This window comes from Polyodon spathula, chromosome 9 (genome assembly GCF_017654505.1).
Source record: "Polyodon spathula isolate WHYD16114869_AA chromosome 9, ASM1765450v1, whole genome shotgun sequence".
Classification (NCBI taxonomy): Eukaryota; Metazoa; Chordata; class Actinopteri; order Acipenseriformes; family Polyodontidae; genus Polyodon; species Polyodon spathula.
This window is the reverse complement of record NC_054542.1, coordinates 2,921,611-2,942,968: the sequence shown is the minus strand read 5'-3', so window position 1 is coordinate 2,942,968 and position 21,358 is coordinate 2,921,611. Positions and strand designations below refer to the sequence as shown.

Sequence of the window (21,358 nt, the reverse complement as noted above, 5' to 3'; positions counted from 1 at the left end):
TCATGTTTAAGTCATTTTAACATTTCTGATTTTGATTTCAAGACTCTTTTAACATAGCATGTTATCATTCTTGTATATACTAGTTTTTAACATATTTTGCAACTTGGATTGTTTTCAATAAAATATCTTTCATGATTTATCTTTTTCAAACTGCATTTTTCTTGATTTGCATATGTACAATCTTCAAGCTGAAAAGTATTTGCTGGAATCAATAAAACTATTCCCATCTGCTCCTTCACTCACACATTGCCTGTCATTCTCGTAGTGTGAATGGTCAAATGGTGTAACTGGCTGCTATCTGAAGTTTAGCTTTTCCTATTCAAATTGGCCAGATACCAGTAGTGTAACAGTGGTTTAACAAAAAGCCAAAATAATAGGACTATATGATGTAATGATTCAATGGGAAGGCATTATCCAAACTTTTCTCTTCTTAGTTTTTACATCTTGGCAAGTAATCAAATACTGTTTTTTATTTTTATTGTAACCTTCAGTATGGTTCAGGGGCAGAAGCTAGTGCTCCTCTCACTTTTTGTTCTATGTTTTTTGTTTCCTCCATCCTCCCTTCCTCCTCCACTATGCTACTCCACCTCTGAAACGGTCTCCCTCTGGGGGCAAGTGAAGCTCACTATCCAGCCTTACAGGCTCAAATGCATCACCCATGCATCAGTGGGATGTTTAAAAAGTTTGCAAACAAGCACAGGGCAGCCATGTGGGTCCAGGCATTCGCTTCTGACTGACAGACAGACCATCAAGACGGAGATTGTAGTTGATACGCCCCGCAGGCAAACATGTTTTATTTACATACATACAGAACAGCTCACGTGACACTACCAGCAATGGTAACGCATGGAGTACATACAACACAGTGTACTAAAAGCAAAATAAACATAATACATAAAAAGTACAAAAACTATTAAATAAAAGGTGCCGTGAAAACGACGTTTGCTACTCATAATAAATGGTCCCGCTTATTCACCTTGCTCGTTGTACTTTGGTGGGATCTACAATCCCTGACTAGTAAACACACCCAGCCCTGTTTCAACACAGAGTAATCTGCAGTTTCAACTGCACTACTAACAGGGACTACCCTGTTAGTAGTGCAGTCATGCTTACAACTCCTGGGTGTGAAACACATTTCACTTTCCATACCACCTCCAATGCTCAGGACAGGTGGAATGAACAAACAGGCAAATTTAAATCATGCTGTGGCAATGTATGCCATTAAAGGGAACATTGGGACAGCCTCCTAAGAATAAAACAGTTAAACACACAACAGATATGAACTGTAAGGAATATGCATGTGTGACAGGGATGGCTGAGACGTGATGTCAGGCCAGGAGCAGGAAGAATAACAGACAAGGTACTGCAGGGCAAAAATACAAAAATAAATAAAATATTTTAACAAAAGAAACACAGGCTTACCGAGTGAAATTAAAATTAAACAGAAACAAATCTCGAAAAATCAACCAGGTCAGGCCGGGCAATCGCTTTCACTGACCCTGTATTTAGTTTCATTTTAAGCTGGTCTTGCTCTGTTGTCTCCTCTGAACACCCACACAATAAACAAGAACAAAATAACCGGCTCAAGGGCCAAAACAAAATGTTTAAACAAAAAACAAAACTGTTCAGGCTGGGCAGAGCCTTCACTGACAAATACAGAGAGAAACACACAGTTACACAGTTACACAGTACTACACTACACCAACTCACTCCAAATAAAGGATTTTCTCCCCTTTTATACCATGTGGCTGGAGCCTAAGTATGAATTATTCAGTCAGCTCCAGCCACATTCTCACATGTATTTTGGCAGGGATAGGAAATTAACCCCATCTCTGCCAACCACCACCAAAATAGCACAAACCAATATTATTTACAAGCAGGGCCCTGCCCTGCCACAGCATGCTATTGTAGGTACTTGTATTAAACCTAAACTAGCAGTGGAGGAGTTAACAAAGAATGTTAATAATGCTATACACAATCTAATTGACTTAATTTATGCAAACCCATAAAGAAATACTCATTCCAGTCCTGCTGAATATAACATAACTATTATAATTAGGGCTTCTGATTTTTGGTTTTAACCGATAAAAACCTGATACACACAAAAAACAAAACAAAACAAAACAAAAAAAAAATGAAATAGGTGCATAGCTGATAAACACCGGAAACACTGTGGAAATGGTTCATCAATTCACGTTGACTTTACCCTTTTCCTATTAAAAAATTAAACCTGCAACAAAAATAATAATAAATACATTTCCCAATGCTACTGGGCAATGTCCCGCCTTCCTGGTTGGTAACAATGAATTTGAATGAGCGACTTGTTTAGTGACCAGAGTGCAGACAGACAGCCTGCGCCGTGAGCTGCCAAGGCTGATTGATGGGCTATCAGGAGGCTCATTGAAACAATAGGAATGCCAACAAACCGCTCACCTGAGGAATGCAGCCTTATATAATCAAACTTCAATACATGATAAATACAAATAATACCGCAATATTTAATTGTTATAATAGGTTTTACATGTATCAGTCAATTTGACTGCTTCTGGCTGGAATAGGTATGACAGTATTTTATCTCGCTAATTTTTGTAGCTAGGCTATTCTTTCTTTGGCAGGGTAATTAGTACATATATTTAGGAATAGTCAGGAAAGCACAGCTCCGTACTTAAACAAACACACTGCAATTTAAATTTAAGAGTTGGTGTTGTACTGAATATCACCTGTTCTGGGAGTACCAGCGCCCCCATGGAGTCAAGCCCTGTGTGGTGGGGCAACAGAACCAGGACCAGGACCAGCTGACTCAGTGGCTCTGCCCCACTCAACCAACTGTTAATGAGGTGGTTGAAATGGTGGCCATTGTGCAGTTCAACCACATGGTGGGAGCAAAGACGCAACCCTGGGTCAGCCGCCATAGCCCCACCACGCTGGAACAAGCCATCCACCTGGCTGAGAAATTTGAAGACTCCCTGCATTTGATTCCATCTAACCCTCTCTTCTTATAACCCAGGGTCCCTCCTCCAGTTCCGAAGACCCCACCCAGAAGGTACCCCGGACCTGTACTCAATCGAATCCCAATGGGCGACCTCACTCCACAAAACTGGAGACTGAGACTGCGGTTTGCCTCCAGCTGGATAAGAACAGGGATCCCCACCCCCCTGCTGGCTGTGTAGCCAGATTTTCAGGCTCCGTTGGCGCCCTTCCTCCCAATCTTCAATCGCAGACATGGAGTGTGACATGGATTCCCGAAGCAGGTAAGTCTTGGGGAAATGGTTGGGAGAGACCTTGCGTTATTCATATAAGGGTCAGTGAAGTGAGTACCCATGCAATAGTGGACTCAGGATGCTGTCAGACTTTAATTAGGATTGCTCTTTTGGAGGGAGTGGCTATCTCTTGTATCCATGGCTGTCGCGGTAAAGTTACCATATCCAGTAATTCTGGGTTGAGACCAGCCACACTTTAAACAAGTAATGACTGAAAAAGGAGTGCCAGTCTCCCATAAGGCCAGTGTGTCAGCAGAATATTCTATTGGCCAAATTTTTCTGCTGCAAGCCGATCTGTTCCAGTCTTGGTTGCGCACCCAAAAAAACTGAGAGAGTTCAAAGGGTGGACAAATAGGAGAGAATATAGACATTGAGAAAAAATATGGAAAGATAAAGACATGGCTTCCCGATGGAAGGAAGGACCAGTCAGAAACTTTTAGCAAAGTTAAGTACTTATTCCTGAATTATATTGTTGAATCAGTGTTTAGATTAAGGAAAGACTATTTAGTGTTATGCTGAGGTCTGTGTTGTGTTTGGCATTTGACCTAGAAGCAGAGATACTTGTCAGAAAGATGTATATCCATCGACAACCTGGTTGGTTTTAATCTGACTGGTTTCAAGGCCCTCCCTTCCATGACCGACACCCTGGTACCAGTGGCCGGTTGGAAGACCAAATAGAAGTAGGGAGGGCCGAGATCAATTTGTAACTAACGGATAACCAGGGACACAGAGGGAGTGTGGATGTTAAGTGCTGTTAGTTTTTCTGTTATAGGATTCTGTGTCGCAGTGCTGGAGAGGAGGAATTGAGCCTGAAGAAAATCAAATAAGAGACTACACCAAGACTTCTACAAGTGGATTTGGAGGTTTTTGGGCTAGTCACCTCCAGCTTTCTTGTTCACTATTGCTGTTCTACTAGGGCAGTGTGTGTCAACTTGTACTGGATCCTCCCCTCTTTGCTGAGAGGGCATGCCAACTGAGATTTTGAGGCCTTTTTAGGCCCAGGTGACTATACTTGAACTATTGTTTCATCAAATTATTTTATAATGTTGTTCAGGACTGTGGCGTTATAAAAGGATTGTGTTAATTTGAAAGATTGTACTTATATTAGTGTTCTGAAATCACAAGTAGCATTCCGATAATGTTTTATAATAAAGTTTTAGTGGTTTTTATATGGTGCATATTTGCAGGTGTTTTTAGGGAAGGTGTTTGTACTGGGAAGGGAGGAAGAAGCCTATTGTTATATTACAATGTAATTGTAAGTGGGGTGGGGGGGTTTCTGAATCGTATTGTGGACAAAAGCTGTATTACAATTGTATTGTTTCCCTGTAATAGAAATAAACCAAATTTTACTTACTTGTTTGTGTGATTCCTGTACATTTACTGGGGAGGGTCCATGTGATCAGTTTTGACATCCAAACAGAAATACAACACTCCTTGATGCAGTTCATCTTACTAAGATGTCTTGGTGTGTCATTGATGTGCTGTCCGGTGTTGCCATTCCTGATAATCTGACAGGAGAGGAAATTGAGGCCCTTGTCAAGTTAGACAGCCATGTGGAGATGGCAGGCGAGCTCACTGATGCACAACTTCTAGAGCCAGTCGAAGATGCTATGCAGCCACTGGTTGAAGAGCCACAAGTGGATACTGCATCAGATGTGTAACCAGAAGAACCTTCACTTGAAGAACACTTACGTGTTGTGGACATTTTCCATAGGATGTGTCAGAATCATAGCTTTGAAATTGGATAAGACACTGCAAGCAAAATTGAGAGGAATTTACAGCTGGAAGTGGCGAATTGTAAAAAAGCGGACACCATTGGACAACGACTTATTTTTAAAATTGTGTGCTGTTTTACTTGGTGTGACACATCTGTTGTACTGATTGTAAGTATACCTTAATTTTGTATGTTTGCTTTTCTCATTGCAAGGACAATTGTAATATGCACATGTGTGTCATGCAAATAGCTGGCAAGGATGGAGAATAGATTATTATTGTATGTTTGGATTATTCATGTTTATTATTTTCACATTCTATCAAAAAAAAAAAAACTGAATATACAGATGTATTTCAATGCCGTGCTTCTATAACTTCAAGATATCAGTGGTCCATAGTAGTGCATGTAAACATGCACTTGAAAACGAGGGCTTTTCACTTATTACAACTTTCAGATAATGAAACTTTTTGCTGGTCACCAAGAAGTTGCTAATATTACATTTAACTTAAGGTGTTATTAGGCAGACAGTGTAACCATTTTGTATTTTTGGTTGGCAAGTGTGTATCCATGGAAAGTTGCTTGTGCTCAGTGTATGCTAAATGATATGATAATTCAAGAATGTAATGAGTTTTAGGGAGTCCATACACTTACAAGGCCACAATATATAATACTGGTGTGAATCACAATTTGTATTGTTAAAAACAAAATGATAGAACCATGGGAGCTATAACGATGGAAGAATTGTGGAAACAATTTTGGAATAAAACAGGCTTAAACCTTGCTATATTTGAGAAAATACTTTGGATCATTCCACACAATTCCATCAGCCATCTATAAGGACGGCAGCAATGGCAGCGTCTTGCAGGGAACCTCTTCACACTAGTCACACAGTGCAAAAAAAGCCTTTTGAAAACCTAACCAAAAAAGTGGGTTTCCTGCAATGGGTTGTGTTTGCGTTATCCCTCAAGCAAGGCTTATTTCTTATGTACAATAATGAGAGTAATTTAATATCTCAGCTGGGGCAGAAATCTGGCATGGAGGGCACTCTCCCCCGTGACACCCCAGTGGAATTATTCTCTGGTATAAATGATATGAACTGTATCACAAAGCTGCATTTCATTGCATTAAAATACAAATGTTCCAGGTAGTGACAGTGTAGACAGAACAAGTACAGTTATAATGAGAAAGACCAAGAGGGACGTAGTACCTGGAGAGAGATTCCTGTGTGGAGGGGTTAGGAACCAAATCTCAACAGGGCTGTACACAGAGGGTGAAATCAGAGGTAAACAATGATGACCTTCATATTCTGTGGAGATTTTCAGAGTGAATAAAACAGTCTGGGCTGTGAGTCTGAATTACAGAAATACCAATTAGCATCCTTGCACAGGTTGGTAATGAATGTAAAGGCAGGTTCTCATGATAAACACTAAAGAAAAAAGAAAAGGTGAAGTGTGCTTGTGTTGTATTATGATACCTGCATGATATCTTTATTATATATTTGAATCATATTTGCACAAACTTGTTTCTATGATTTCAGTCAGGCATTTTTGCTTAATGATATAAAAATTTATGTGGCATCAGTTATTTGTATAAATTATTATTCTGTTTCAGGATAACATTCCCATTCAAGTTTTAAGCTGAAAAAGGTAAGTACTTTCAGTGTATTTCTATACTCATGAATCATGTAGAACAAAATGGTATTAGAACATTGGGCAACAAAACACACAAGACAAGTTAAGCAGCATAATAATATCTACTTCAGAATAGAATGTACACTGTTATAGAAGAAAAATAAAACACAAACATCAACATACCATTACTTCACTGCAGTCAAAATATTTAAACTTGGTCATGTGTGTGCCTTACATGCAGTCTTACCTGGGGTGAGAGAGACACTGCGGCTGTATCTCTACAAGTAAGACTGAAGATCAGTCTATATCTCATCCATAAGCTATGCCTGTCTGTGATGTCATCATGTTACTTTTAACTGTATAGGATTTCAATTCCTTTCTGCTTGTCTATTGAGACTGCGGCACAATGCACTGAAAAACAATTAGTTGCTATGAGAATCCTGACTGCTCATAATCCACAGGTCTTAAACAACCCCTCTGGCTCATGTGTTCTGATAATTTTCGGTACAAAATAAAGATTCATCGGGTAGCTTTTATTTCTGTCACATGTATTACATTATATTATTTTGTCAATAAAACTCCTTTTAATTTACCAGAAATACTAACTTGTACATTTTATGTATGATGGTACCATCCAAACGTTTATGTATATATATATATATATATATATATATATATATATATATATATATATATATATATATATGAGTTTAGCGAAAAATCGCTTTTTGAACTTTGAACTTCACTTTCATTTTTCTATACGGTCTCCTGTTCTAAATAGACAGGACAAAAATATTTTAAAATGTTGATACTGCATCATGTTAAACATAAACAAGGAAGACAATTTCCACACCACATGCCAGCCTCGGAGTATGCATTCGGCAGAAAGTTGAGTCTGGTTTTGATGTATTGTGGACTCTGTAGTTTCTTAACAAGTGATTTTATACCAGCATTGGCAGACAAGTATGAAAATAAAAACACATTTACAGCCAGGCTTTTATGAAACAAAGCTAGGTTGTTTTATTATGAACAGTAATGCCCTTCAGTCAGTATGTCATTGCAGCATAGTACACAAATGCCATGGGATAAACTGGCTGCTGCTTTATGTTAGTTTATTTATATTAATGTGTATTTCCAGAAAACAGAAATTTAAACTTTTAAAGGCATCATATTTATTGACCTAATTATTTCCTTTCTCTTTTAGAGTATTGGAATACAATGGAATTGGGATGGAAAATGCAGATAGTATCTGACTCAAATCACACAAGTGTTGCTGAATTTATTTTTCTTGGCTTTCCTGGCGTAAGACAAGCTCCACAGTTAATAGGAGTCACGTTTCTTATCATCTATCTATTAACTCTTCTTGGCAACCTTTTCATTTTATATGTGATCAAAAAGGAAGAGAAATTACAAACGCCAATGTATATTATTATCTGTAACCTTGCTTTGTCTGATCTCATATACAGCACAGTTATAAGCCCTAAACTAATTCAGTCCTATCTGCTTGACTTGAATGCAATACAATTCCATGTGTGTTTCATCCAGATGTATTTTTTACACTTTGCTGGCTCGGTGGATTCTTTCATGATGCTTGTGATGGCAATAGACCGCTATGTTTCAATATGTTTCCCTTTAAGGTACCCTGCTTTAATTACCAATAAAAATGCACAAATCCTGTGCACTGTAGCCTGGATATTAGCAGCAATCAGTCCACTGCCTGCAGTTAGCTTTTCTGCTATACTTCCTTATTGTGGTCCTAATAAGATAAACCATTTGTACTGTGAACATGGTAATGTCGCCAGACTTGCTTGCACTGACACAACTTTCAATAGATTTTTGTCAGTTATAATAGCGTGTTTAGTCTTAATTGTTCCATTTTTGATTATTTTGCTTTCTTATTTAAATATAATCATCACTGTACTTAAGATCGCATCATCAGAAAGTAGGAAGAAGGCATTTTATACATGCAGCACACAGCTTATTGTGATTTCTATTTTTTTTATTCCAAGATTATTTGTATATATTGCTTTAGTAATTGGGTTTTATATGCCAGATGTGGCCCGTGTCTCTTTGGGTGTCATATACTGCCTCCTACCTCCATTAGCAAACCCAGTGATCTATAGTTTTAGGACTAAAGAAATCAAGCAGTTTATTTTCAAATTGTTTAAACTGAAAACAGTTGTTCCCAAAGAGGACACAATGGGAGCTATTTGTGCTTGAATATTAATAAACATCTTTAAATATTGTGTAACGTTTTGTCTTTCGCACCACACACAAAACATATAACAGGTTATTATAAAGTCATTTGATGCACAATTATTGTGGAAAAATCACTGTGTCACGGCTGATGGATGTGATTTTAAGACTAAAAGCATGCCTCATGAAGGGTGCTGCCATATAGAAAGACAAACACATTTTGAATACACTGTTTAAAATTGTATGAAATACACATTTTCATATTATATACCGGTTTTGTACAGTTAAAATTTTGTTCCCCCAGCAAGTATTGTAAGCTACATTTTGTATTTTAAATGTCCCATATACACTATACATAATACAAATGAAAACACCTTCTTTACTCCTTAATATGCTTCTTAGCTTCCTGTTTAAGTAATTTTAACATTTCTGATTTTGATTTCAAGACTCTTTTAACATAGCATGTTATCACTCTTGTATATATTAGTTTTTAACATATTTTGCAATTTGACTAGCCTCAATAAAATATTTTTCATAATTTATCTTTTTCAAACTGCATTTTTCTTGATTTGCATATGTACAATCTTCAAACTGAAAAGTATTTGCTAGAATCAGTAAAACTATTCCCATCTGCTCCTTCACTCACACATTGCCTGTCATTCTCGTAGTGTGAATGGTCAAATGGTTTAACTGGCTCATATCTGAAGTTTAGCTTTTCCTATTGAAATTGGCCAGATGCCAGTAGTGTAACAGTGGTTTAACAAAAAGCCAAAATAGGGCACTATTAATAGAACTATATGATGTAAAGATTTAATGGGAAGGCATTATCCAAAACTTTTCTCTACTTAATTTTTACATCTTGGCTCGTAATCAAACCCATTTTTTTTTCATTGTTATCTTCAGTGTGGTTCAGGGCGCAGTAGCTACCGCTCCTCACCTGTTCTGTCACACCAATATTATATGCCGCTATCCGTATCTAAACACCTCAAGTCATCCCCTTATATTGCTCTATGTTTTTTGTTTCCTCCATCCTTCCTCCCTTCCTCTTCCACTATGCTGCTCCACCTCTGCAATGGTCTCCCTCTGGAGGCATGCGAAGCTCACTTTCCAGCCTTACAGGCTCAACTGCATCAGTCTCGTCCTCCACCAGCCAGAGGGGACCCCAGGCCAAATGATTACCATGAATTACTAATAGTATGATTCTTGCTGTTGTTCCTTTTTTTACTCTGTTCTCCCCTCTGGGGAAGAGGTATGATCTCCTTTCTATCCCTATACACATACAGTACCACACTATAGCTGGGGTTTTATATGTACCAGAAAGGAAGATATGGCCCTCCCTCACTCCTGACCTTTCCCATGCTTGTGTAAGGCAACGAGGGTACTGGCAGGCTAGATCAGCCCTTGTTTGGTAAATTTTAACCATTCCATAGTCTTTATGTTAATTTTCTTTATGTTCTTCGCTTAACATAGAGAGATTTTTAAGAACCAGTGTACCTTTGTGAAGCTAGGACTGCTGTTCTTGGTATACTTTTATTACCAGTGTCAGCCTCTGTCTATGTAATACATTGTGGCTCTTTGGCCAAATTATGTGAATTGCCTTTTATCTCAGCAAGCGATATGGTATCAAGAGAAAGTATGTGCTGTATTTTGCAACAGTGGGATGTTTAAAAAGTTTGCTAAAAAACACAGGGCAGCAGTGTGGGTACATGCATTCTCTTCTGAGTGACAGGCAGACGATCAGGACAGAGCCTGTAGTTAATATGCCCTGCAGGCGAACATGTTTTATTTACTTACAGACAGAACAGCTCATGTGACACTACCAGCAATGGTAGCGCACGGAGTACATACAACAACACAGTGTACTAAAAGCAAAATAAACATAAAACACAAAAAGTACAGAAAACTATTAAATAAAAGGTGTCGTGAAAACAACGTTTGCTACTTTTAATAAATGGAGGTCCTGCTTATTCACCTCGCTCACTATACTTTGATGGAATCTACAATCCCTGACCAGTAAACACACCCAACCCTGTTTAAACACACAGCCATCTGCAGTTTCGACTTGCTTACTCTTCGGTATCCAACCCAGGTTCACACACACAGCCACTGACAAATTTCAGCTTCTTTATGTTCTGATCCCTGGTCACTATGACGGCGATCAAAGGATTAGAGCAAGGACTTTAGGTCTCTTTGCCCGTTGGCTCTGGCTTTGCAGAAGCCCTGTGGTGTATAATCGGGACCTTCTGCAGAAATACCTGGCAACCAGAGCAAGCATCTAAAGGAATGAAGTTGAGTACTGAAGCAAAATAAGCTGTTTTGCAATTTTACGAAAATGATGACTATGGATGAAGTCTGGAAAATAAAGAATATAAAAGCTGTAGGAATCCTGAAACTGGGGCAAAAGATCACAAACACTGTATGCCAAATACAAAGAAAAGGGGAACGCCTCTGGGGGATGTTCAACATTTGCATCATTAGGAATTCCATGAATACATTGTTACTCAATATGGACTACCCTGTTAGTAGTACAGTCATGCTTACAACTCCTGGGTGTGAAACAAATTTCACATTCCATACCACCTGCAATCCTCAGAACAGGTGGAAAGAACAAACAGGCAAATTAAAATCATGCTGTGGCAATGTGTGCTATTAAAGGGAACACTGGGACAACCTCCTACGAATAAAAGAGTTAAACACACAAGAGATATGAACTGTAGGGAATATGCAATTGTGACAGGGATGCCTGAGAGGTGACGTCAAGCCAGAAGCAGGAAGAATAACAGACAAGGTACTGCAGGGCAAAAATACACGGTGTGCGCCGATTTTATTTTTAAATACAAAAATAAATAAAATATTTTAACAAAAGAAACACACAGGCTCACTGAGCAAAATAAATATTAAACAAAAACAAATCCCGAAAAATCAACCAGCTCAGGCGGGGCAATCTCTTTCACTGACCCTGTATTTAATTTCATTTTAAGCTGCTCTCACTCTGTTCTCTCCTCTGAACACCCACACAATAAACAGGAACAAAATAACCGGTTCAAGTTCCAAAACAAAATGTTTAAACAAAAAACAAAACTGTTCAGGCTGGGCAGAGCCTTCACTGAACTTTTCCCAATAAATACAGAAAGAAACACACAGTTCCACAGTTACACACTACACACTACACATGAACAGCTCCGTACCTTAAACAAACACACTGCAATTTAAATTTAAGAGTTGGTGTTGTACTGAATATCACCTGTTCTGGGAGTACCAGTGCCTCCATGGAGTGAAGCCCTGTGTGGTGGGGCAACAGAACCAGGACCAGGACCAGCTGACTCGGTGACTCTGCCCCACCCAACAAACTGTTAATGAGGTGGTTGAACTGGTAGCCATTGAGCAGTTCAACCACATGGTGGGAGCAAAGACGCAACCCTGGGTCAGCCGCCATAGCCCCAACACCCTGGAACAAGCCATCCTCCTGGCTGAGGAATTTGAAGACTCCCTGCATTTGATTCCATCTCTCTTCTTCCGACCCAGGGTCCCTCCTCCAGTTCCGAAGACCCCACCCAGAAGGGACCCTGGACCTGCACTCCCTGGAATCCTAATGGGCGACCTCACTCCACAAAAATGGAGACTGAGACCGATGTTTGCCTCCAGCTGGGTAAGAACCGGGATCCCCACCCAACTGCTGGTTGTGTAGCCAGACATTCAGGCTCCGTTGGCGCCCTTCATCCTGATCTGCAATCGTAGCCATGGAGTGTGGCATGGACTCTCGATTTCGGACACCAGAGGCAGGTAAGTCTTGGGGAAATGGTTGGGAGACACCTTGCATTATTGATATAAGGGTCAGTGAAGTGAGTACCCATGCAATAGTGGACTCAGGATGCTGGCAGACTTTAATTAGGATTGCTCTTTTGGTGGGAGTACAGTACCAGTCAAAAGTTTGAGTACACTTGTCGGAAACTAGGTTTTTTCATAATTGCCAATGTTTTACGTCATATACATTTCTGTAAATACTTGAAAATGAAAACACAAGTTACAACATACAAAACATAAGGAGTATCAAAGCAACGTTCAAGAAAATTGAAAATTGTCTCTAAATCTTGGATTCCTCAAAATAGCCACCCTTTGCCTTAATAACAGCCTCACAAACACAAAGCATTCGGTTAACAAGTTTCAGCAGGAAATCACCCGACATGTCTTCCCAGCTCTTCTGCATCAATTCCCACAGATATAGGGCTCTTGTGGTTAGCATTCAGTTCTATGAGATTGAGGTCTGGAGACTGGGCAGGCCAGGTCATTAGATTGAGCTGTCCTTCACTTTCCTTCTTCGCCAGATAGCTCTTGCACAACTTTGAGGTGTGTTTCGGCTCATTGTCTTGCTGAAGAATGAAGGACTGCCCAACTAGCCGTAATCCTGATGAAATGGCATGCCTCTGAAGTATGCTATGATAGCAATGCTGTCACCAGCAAAGCAACCCCAGACCATGACACTGCCTCCTCCATGCTTGACAGTGGGAACCACACATGCAGAACTCATGCGCTCACCCTCTCTGCGTCTTACAAATACTTGGCGGTTGGACCCAGATATTTCAAATTTTGACTCATCAGTCCATAAGACCGGCTTCCACTCCTCAAATGTCCAGTTTCTTTGTTTTTTGGCCCAGGCAAGTCTCTTCTTCTTATTCTACACTCTTAACAATGGTTTCTTTGCAGGAATCCTTCCAGTTAGGCCAGCTTCACGCAATCTCCTCTGAACAGTTGATGGTGAAACGTCTGTGCTTCTAGCAGCATTTAGCTGAGCTTGTATTTCAGGGGCAGTTTATCGCCGGTTTCGTAGACTTGTGACTTGAATGAACTTGTTCCTGGATTCTAAGGTCACCCTTGGCCTGCCTGACCTTGTTCGGTCCTCATGACTGCCAGTTTCTTCAAATCGTTTGATGGTCTTGGCCACAGGAGTTACAGACACTTGCAAAGTTCTTGCAATTTGTCTTAAAGATTGACCTTCTTTTCTTAAAGTAATTACAGACTGTATTTTTTCTTTGCTTAATTGAGCGTATTTTGCCATTTTCTGCTCCCTTACATTCAGGAATGACAAACTTGTGCCTATGCTACCTATATTTATAGTAATCATGGACCCTCACCTGTTAACAATAATTGGTGACAAAAAGTTAATTAGGAAACATGCTAGTTAACTCAGAGAATATCTGACAAAGACACTTTTATACTTAGGCCAGTGTTCTAACACCATGTTATACACATTTCAAACTTTTAACTGACTTGGGCTTCAGGCTGAAATTTCCTTCCTTTGGGTGACCATTTCATTGAAATTGACAAGATTTACATTTTCATTTAAAAATTAAATTTTTGAATGCAATTCACTTGTAATTATCATCTTATATAAGTAAACATATCATATAATGAAATACTAAGTGTTTATAGGCAGTTGTATACAGTTAAAAGCATAGATAATCATGAAAAATTAAAAACAGGGAACTGTGGCTATCTCCTATATCCACGGCTGTCGTTACCATATCCAGTAATTCTGTGTTGAGACCAGCCACACATTAAACAAGTAATGATTGAAAAATGAGTGTCAGTCTCCCATAAGCCCAGTATGTCAGGAGAATATTCTATTGGCCAAATTTCTTCGCTGCAAGCCTATCTGTTCCAGTCTCGGTTCCGCACCCAAAAAAACTGAAAGAGTTCAAAGGGTGGACAAATAGGAGAGAATATAGACATCGAGAAAATATATGGAAAGATTAAAAACATGGCTACCCGATGGAAGGAAGGACCAATCAGAAACTTATAGCAAAGTTAAATACTTATTCCTGAATTATATTGTTGACTCTGCGTTTTGATTAAGGAAAGACTATTTAGTGTTATGCTGAGGTCTATGTTGTGTTTGGCATTTGACCTAGAAGCAGAGATACTTGTCAGAAAGATGTATATCCACCAACAACCTGGCTGGTTTTAATCTGACTGGTTTCAAGGTACTCCCCTCCATGACCGACGCCCCGGTACCAGTGGCCGGTCGGAAGACCAAATAGGAGTAGGGAGGGCCGAGATCGATTTGTAACTAGCAGATAACCAGGGACACAGAGGGGGTGTGGATGTTAAGTGCTGTTAGTTTTTCCGTTATAGGATTCTGTGTCGCAGTGCTGGAGAGGAGGAATTGAGCCTGAAGAAAACCAAATAAGAGTCTACACCAGGACTTCTACAAGAGGAATTGGAGGCTTTTGGGTCGGTTACCTCAAGCTTTATTGTTCACTATTGCCGTTCTACTAGGACAGTGTGAGTCAACTTGTACTGGATCCTCCCCTCTTTGCTGAGAGGGCATGCCAACTGAGATTTTGAGGCCTTTTGAGGCCCAGGTGACTATACTTGAACTACTGTCTCATCAAATTATTTTATAATGTTGTTCAGGACTGTGGCGTTATAAAAGGATTGTGTTAATTTGAAAGATTGTACTTATATTATTCTTCTGAAATCACAAGTAGCATTCCAATATTGTTTTATAGGAAAGTTTTAGTGGTTTTTATATGGTGCATATTTGTAGGTTTTTTTAGGGAAGGTGTTTGTACTGGGAAGGAAGGAAGGAAGGAGCCTATTGTTATACTACAAGGTAGTTGCAAGTGGGGACCTGCTGAATCGTTTTGTGGACAAAAACTGTATTACAATTGTATTGTTTCCCTGTAATAAAAAGAAACCAAATTTGACTTACTTGTTTGTGTGGTTCCTGTACATTCACTGGGGAGGGTCCATGTGATCAGTTTCGAAATCCAAACAGAAATACAACACTCCTTGATGCAGTTCATCTTACTAAGAAGTCTTGGTGTGTCATTGATGTGCTGTCCGGTGTTGCCATTCCTGATAATCTGACAGGAGAGGAAATTGAGGCCCTTGTCAAGTTAGACAGCCATGTGGAGATGGCAGGCGAGCTCACTGATGCACAACTTCTAGAGCCAGTCGAAGATGCTATGCAGCCACTGGTTGAAGAGCCACAAGTGGATACTGCATCAGATGTGTAACCAGAAGAACCTTCACTTGAAGAACACTTACGTGTTGTGGACATTTTCCATAGGATGTGTCAGAATCATAGCTTTGAAATTGGATAAGAAGCTGCAAGCAAAATTGAGAGGGATTTCCAGCTGGAAGTGGCGAATTGTAAAAAAGCAGACACCATTGGGCAATGACTTATTTTTAAAATTGCGTGCTGTTTTACTTGGTGTGAAACACCTGAAGCATTGATAGTAAGTATACTTTAATTTTGTATGTTTGCTTTTCTCGTTGCAAGGACAATTGTAATATGCACAAGTGTGTCATGTAAATAGCTGGCAAGGATGGAGGATAGATTATTATTGTATGTTTGGATTATTCATGTTTATTATTTTAACATTCTATCAAAAAAAAAAAACTGACAACATTATTTCTGACAACATTATTTCTTATGTACAATAATGAGAGTAATTTAATATCTCAGCTAGGGCAAAGGGCACTCTCCCCTGTGACACCCCTGTGGAATTATTCTCTGGTTTAAATGATATGAACTCTATCACAAAGCTGCGTTTCATTGCATTAAAATACAAATGTTCCAGGTAGTGACAGTGTAGACAGAACAAGTACAGTTATAATGAGAAAGACCAAGAGGGACGTAGTACCTGGAGAGAGATTCCTGTGTGGAGGGTTTATGAACCAAATCTCAACAGGGCTGTACACGAAGGGTGAAATCAGAGGTAAACAATGATGACCTTCATATTCTGTGGAGATTTTCAGTGTCAATAAAACAGTCTGGGCTGTGAGTCTGAATTACAAAAGTACCAATTAGCATCCTGGCACAGGTTGGTAATGAATGTAAAGGCAGGTTCTCATGATAAACATTAAAGAAAAAAGAAAAGGTGAAGTCTGCTTGTGTTGTATTATGATACCTACATGTTATCTTTATTATATATTTGAATTATATTTGCACAAACTTGTTTCTATGATTTCAGTCAGGCATTTATGCTTAATGATATAAATAATGTATGTGGCATCAGTTATTTGTATAAATTATTATTCTGTTTCAGGATAACATTCCCATTCATGTTTTCAACTGAAAAAAGGTAAGTACTTTCAGTGTATTTCTATACTCATGAATCATGTAGAACAAAATGGCATTAGAAAATTGGGCAGCAAAACACACAAGACAAGTTAAGCAGCATAATCAACATAATAATAGCTACTTCAGAATAGAATGTACACTGTTATAGAAGAAAAAAAATCAAAAGCATCAACATACCATTACTTCACTGCAGTCAAAATATTTAAACTTGGTGATGAGTGTACCTTACATGCAGTCTTACCTGGGGTGAGAGAGACACTGCGGCTGTGTCTCTACAAGTAAGACTGAAGATCAGTCTATATCTCATCCCTAAGCTATGCCTGTCTGTGATGTCGTCACGTTACTTTTAACTGTATAGGATTTCAATTCCTTTCTGCTTGTCTATTGAGACTGCGGCACAATGCAATGCAAAACAATCAGTTGCTATGGGAATCCTGAATGCTTAAACAACCCAACTGGCTCATGTGTTCTGATAATTTTCAGTACAAAATAAAGATTTATCAGATAGCTTCTATTTCTGCCACGTGCTTTACATTACATATCTTGTCAAAAAAACTCCTTTAAATTTACCAGAAATGCCAACTTGTATTTTCTGTATATACTATTATGGATAGGTTTGCTAATACTATATATATATATATATATATATATATATATATATATATATATATATATATATACACACACACATACTATATATATATATATATATATATATATATATATATATATAAGATAGCAGGGAGGGGGTTAAAACTCCTCCCTGCTAAATCCATGTGAAAATGCACTTGTGGGTGAATGGGCTAAGGGTTGCTAATTGTTTTTATTGTTTAGTTAATCCCCTGCATCTGGTGCTAATTGTAAATTGAAGCCAGGTACAGGGTATTTAAGAGAGGCAGCCAGACTGATCAAGGCTGCCGAGTGGATCGCCTGACTGTATGTGTGAGCAGTCGTTTGCAAATTGAAACTTGAGTTTGTGACAGGTAAACGGCTTGGCCGTCCTGTGGATTAGTTAGGGACCAGTTGGTGTTAGTCAGAGCTCCGGGAGAGAGCTAGGTGTTTATTTCTGTTTGTTTAATTTTGTCTGTGTCGATTAAAAAGTGTGTGTAAGCGTCGTGAAAACTCAATTTCTGAGTCTTGGATCTATTTTAAAGGGGCAACAAACGACGTGAGTTGCAAAGGTTCATTTACATTTTTTTTTTTGAGTTTTCACGGTGCTGACGCGCACTGTAATAAACACAGACAAAATTAAACAAACAGAAATAAACGCCTAGCTCTATGACTAACACCAACTGGTCCCTAACTAATCCACAGGGCGTCTAAGCAGTTTACCTGTCGCAAAACCTCAAACTCACATTTCACCTTACAAACAACTGCTCACACATACAGTTGGGCTCTCCACTCAGCAGCCCTGATCAGTCTGGCTGCCTCTCTTAAATACCCTGCACCTGGCTCCAATTTACAATTATCACCAGGTGCAGGGAATTAACTAAATAATAAAAACAATTAACACAATTAGCAACCCTTAGCCCATTCACCCACAAGTGCATTTTCACATGGATTTAGCAGGGAGGAATTTTAACCTCCTCCCTGCTATCTTACAATATATATAATGAAATTGTGTTCTGAAACTCTAAATTGAACTTCACTTTTCTTTTTCTATACCATCTCCTATATGCCAGCCTCGGAGTATTCATTTGGCAGAAAGTTGAATCTGGTTTGATGCATTGTGGACTCTGTAGTTTTTTAACAAGTGATTGTATACCAGTGCTAGCAGACAAGTATGAAAATAAAAACACATTTACAGCCAGGCTTTTACGAAACAAAGCTAGGTTGTTTAATTATGAACCATATGCCTTTCAGTCAGTATGTGATTGCAGCATTATACACAAATGCCACGGGATAAACTGGCTGCTGCTTCATGTTAGTTTATTTGTATAAATGTGTATTACTAGAAAACAAACATTTAAACTTTTAAAGGCATCATACTTATTGACCTAATTATTTCCTTTCTCTTTTAGAGTATTGGAATACAATGGAATTGGGATGGAAAATGCAGATAGTGTCTGACTCAAATCACACAGGTGTTGCTGAATTTATTTTTGTTGGCTTTACTGGCGTAAGACAAGCTCCACAGTTAATAGGAGTCACATTTCTTATCATCTATCTATTGACTCTTCTTGGCAACCTTTTCATTTTATATGTGATCAAAAAGGAAGAGAAATTACAAACACCAATGTATATTATTATCTGTAACCTTGCTTTGTCTAATATCATATACAGCACAGTTATAAGCCCTAAACTTATCCAGTCCTATCTGCTTGACTTGAATGCAATACAATTCCATGTGTGTTTCATCCAGATGTATTTTTTACACTTTGCTGGCTCGGTGGATTCTTTCATGATGCTTGTGATGGCAATAGACCGCTATGTTTCAATATGTTTCCCTTTAAGGTACCCTGCTTTAATTACCAATAAAAATGCACAAATCCTGTGCACTGTAGCCTGGATATTAGGAGCAATCAGTCCACTTTCTCCAGTTAGCTCTGCTGCTCTACTTCATTACTGTGGTCCTAATAAGATAAACCATTTGTACTGTGAAAATGGTATAGTCGCCAGACTTGCTTGCACTGACACAACTTTCAGTATATTTTTGGCAGTTATAATAGCGTGTTTAGTCTTAATTGTTCCATTTTTTATTATTCTGCTTTCTTATTTAAAAATAGTCATCACTGTACTTAAGATCGCATCATCAGAAGGTAGGAAGAAGGCATTTTACACATGCAGCACACAGCTTATTGTGATTTCCATTTTTTTCATTCCAAGATTATTTGTATATATCGCTTCAGTAGCTGGGGTTTATATGCCAGATGTGGCCCGTGCCTCTTTGGGTGTCATGTACTGCCTCCTACCTCCATTAGCAAACCCAGTAATCTATACTTTTAGGACTAAAGAAATCAAGCAGTTTATTTTCAAATTGTTTAAACTGAAAACAATTGTTCCCAGAGAGGACACAATGGGAACTATTTGTGCTTGAATGTTAATAAACATCTTTAAATATTGTGTAACGTTTTGTCTTTCGCTCCACACACAAAACATATGAAAGGTTATTATAAAGTTATTTGGTGCACAATTATTGTCATCACTGCATCACAGATGATGGAGGTGATTTTAAGATTAAAAGCATGGTTCATGTAGGGTGCTGCCATATGGAAAGAAAAACACATTTTGAATACACTGTTTAAAATTGTATAAAGTACACATTTTCAAATTATATAATGGTTTAATACAGTGAAAATATAATTCCCTCAACATGTATTGTAACCTAATTTTTTTTTTTAATGTCCCATAAACACTATACATAATACAAATGAAAACACCTTCTTTACCTGTTTAATATGCTTCTTAGCTTCATGTTTAAGTCATTTTAACATTTCTGATTTTGATTTCAAGACTCTTTTAACATTGCATGTTATCATTCTTGTATATACTAGTTTTTAACATATTTTGCAACTTGGATCATTTTCAGTAAAATATTTTTCATAATGTATCTTTTTCAAACTGCATTTTTCTTGATTTGCATATGTACAATCTTCAAACTGAAAAGTATTTGCTGGAATCAGTAAAACTATTCCCATCTGCTCCTTCACTCACACATTGCCTGTCATTCTCGTAGTGTGAATGGTCAAATGGTGTAACTGGCTGCTATCTGAAGTTTAGCTTTTCCTATTCAAATTGGCCAGATACCAGTAGTGTAACAGTGGTTTAACAAAAAGCCAAAATAATAGGACTATATGATGTAATGATTCAATGGGAAGGCATTATCCAAACTTTTCTCTTCTTAGTTTTTACACCTTGGCAAGTAATCAAATACTGTTTTTTTATTTTTATTATTGTAACCTTCAGTATGGTTCAGGGGGCAGAAGCTAGTGCTCCTTTCACTTTCTGTTCGATGTTTTTTGTTTCCTCCATCCTCCCTTCCTCCTCCACTATGCTACTCCACCTTTGCAACGGTCTCCCTCTGGGGGCAAGTGAAGCTCACTATCCAGCCTTACAGGCTCAAATGCATCACCCATGCATCAGTGGGATGTTTAAAAAGTTTGCAAACAAGCACAGGGCAGCCATGTGGGTCCAGGCATTCGCTTCTTAGTAACAGGCAGACCATCAAGACGGAGATTGTAGTTGATACGCCCCGCAGGCAAACATGTTTTATTTAAATACATACAGAACAGCTCACGTGACACTACCAGCAATGGTAACGCATGGAGTACATACAACACAGTGTACTAAAAGCAAAATAAACATAATACACAAAAAGTTCAAAAACTATTAAATAAAAGGTGCCGTGAAAACAACATTTGCTACTCCTAATAAATGGTCCCACTTATTCACCTCGCTCACTATACTATGGTGGGATCTACAATCCCTGACTAGTAAACACACCCAGCGCTGTTTAAACACACAGTAA

General features: G+C 38.5%; 2 protein-coding genes across 2 annotated transcripts; both read left to right on the top strand.

Moving 5' to 3' along the window:
- The first annotated feature begins 7,841 nt into the window (after positions 1-7,841).
- Positions 7,842-10,097, top strand: LOC121321182 (olfactory receptor 6N1-like). The gene is made up of 2 exons (XM_041260080.1): positions 7,842-8,752; positions 10,049-10,097. Exons 1-2 carry the CDS (start codon positions 7,842-7,844, stop codon positions 10,095-10,097), a joined length of 960 nt encoding a protein of 319 aa, XP_041116014.1.
- Positions 10,098-18,943: 8,846 nt separating this feature from the next.
- On the top strand, positions 18,944-19,927 carry LOC121321181 (olfactory receptor 10G4-like). Its single transcript, XM_041260079.1, has one exon. The coding sequence runs from the start codon at positions 18,944-18,946 to the stop codon at positions 19,925-19,927; it is 984 nt and encodes a 327-aa protein (XP_041116013.1).
- Positions 19,928-21,358: the final 1,431 nt, after the last annotated feature.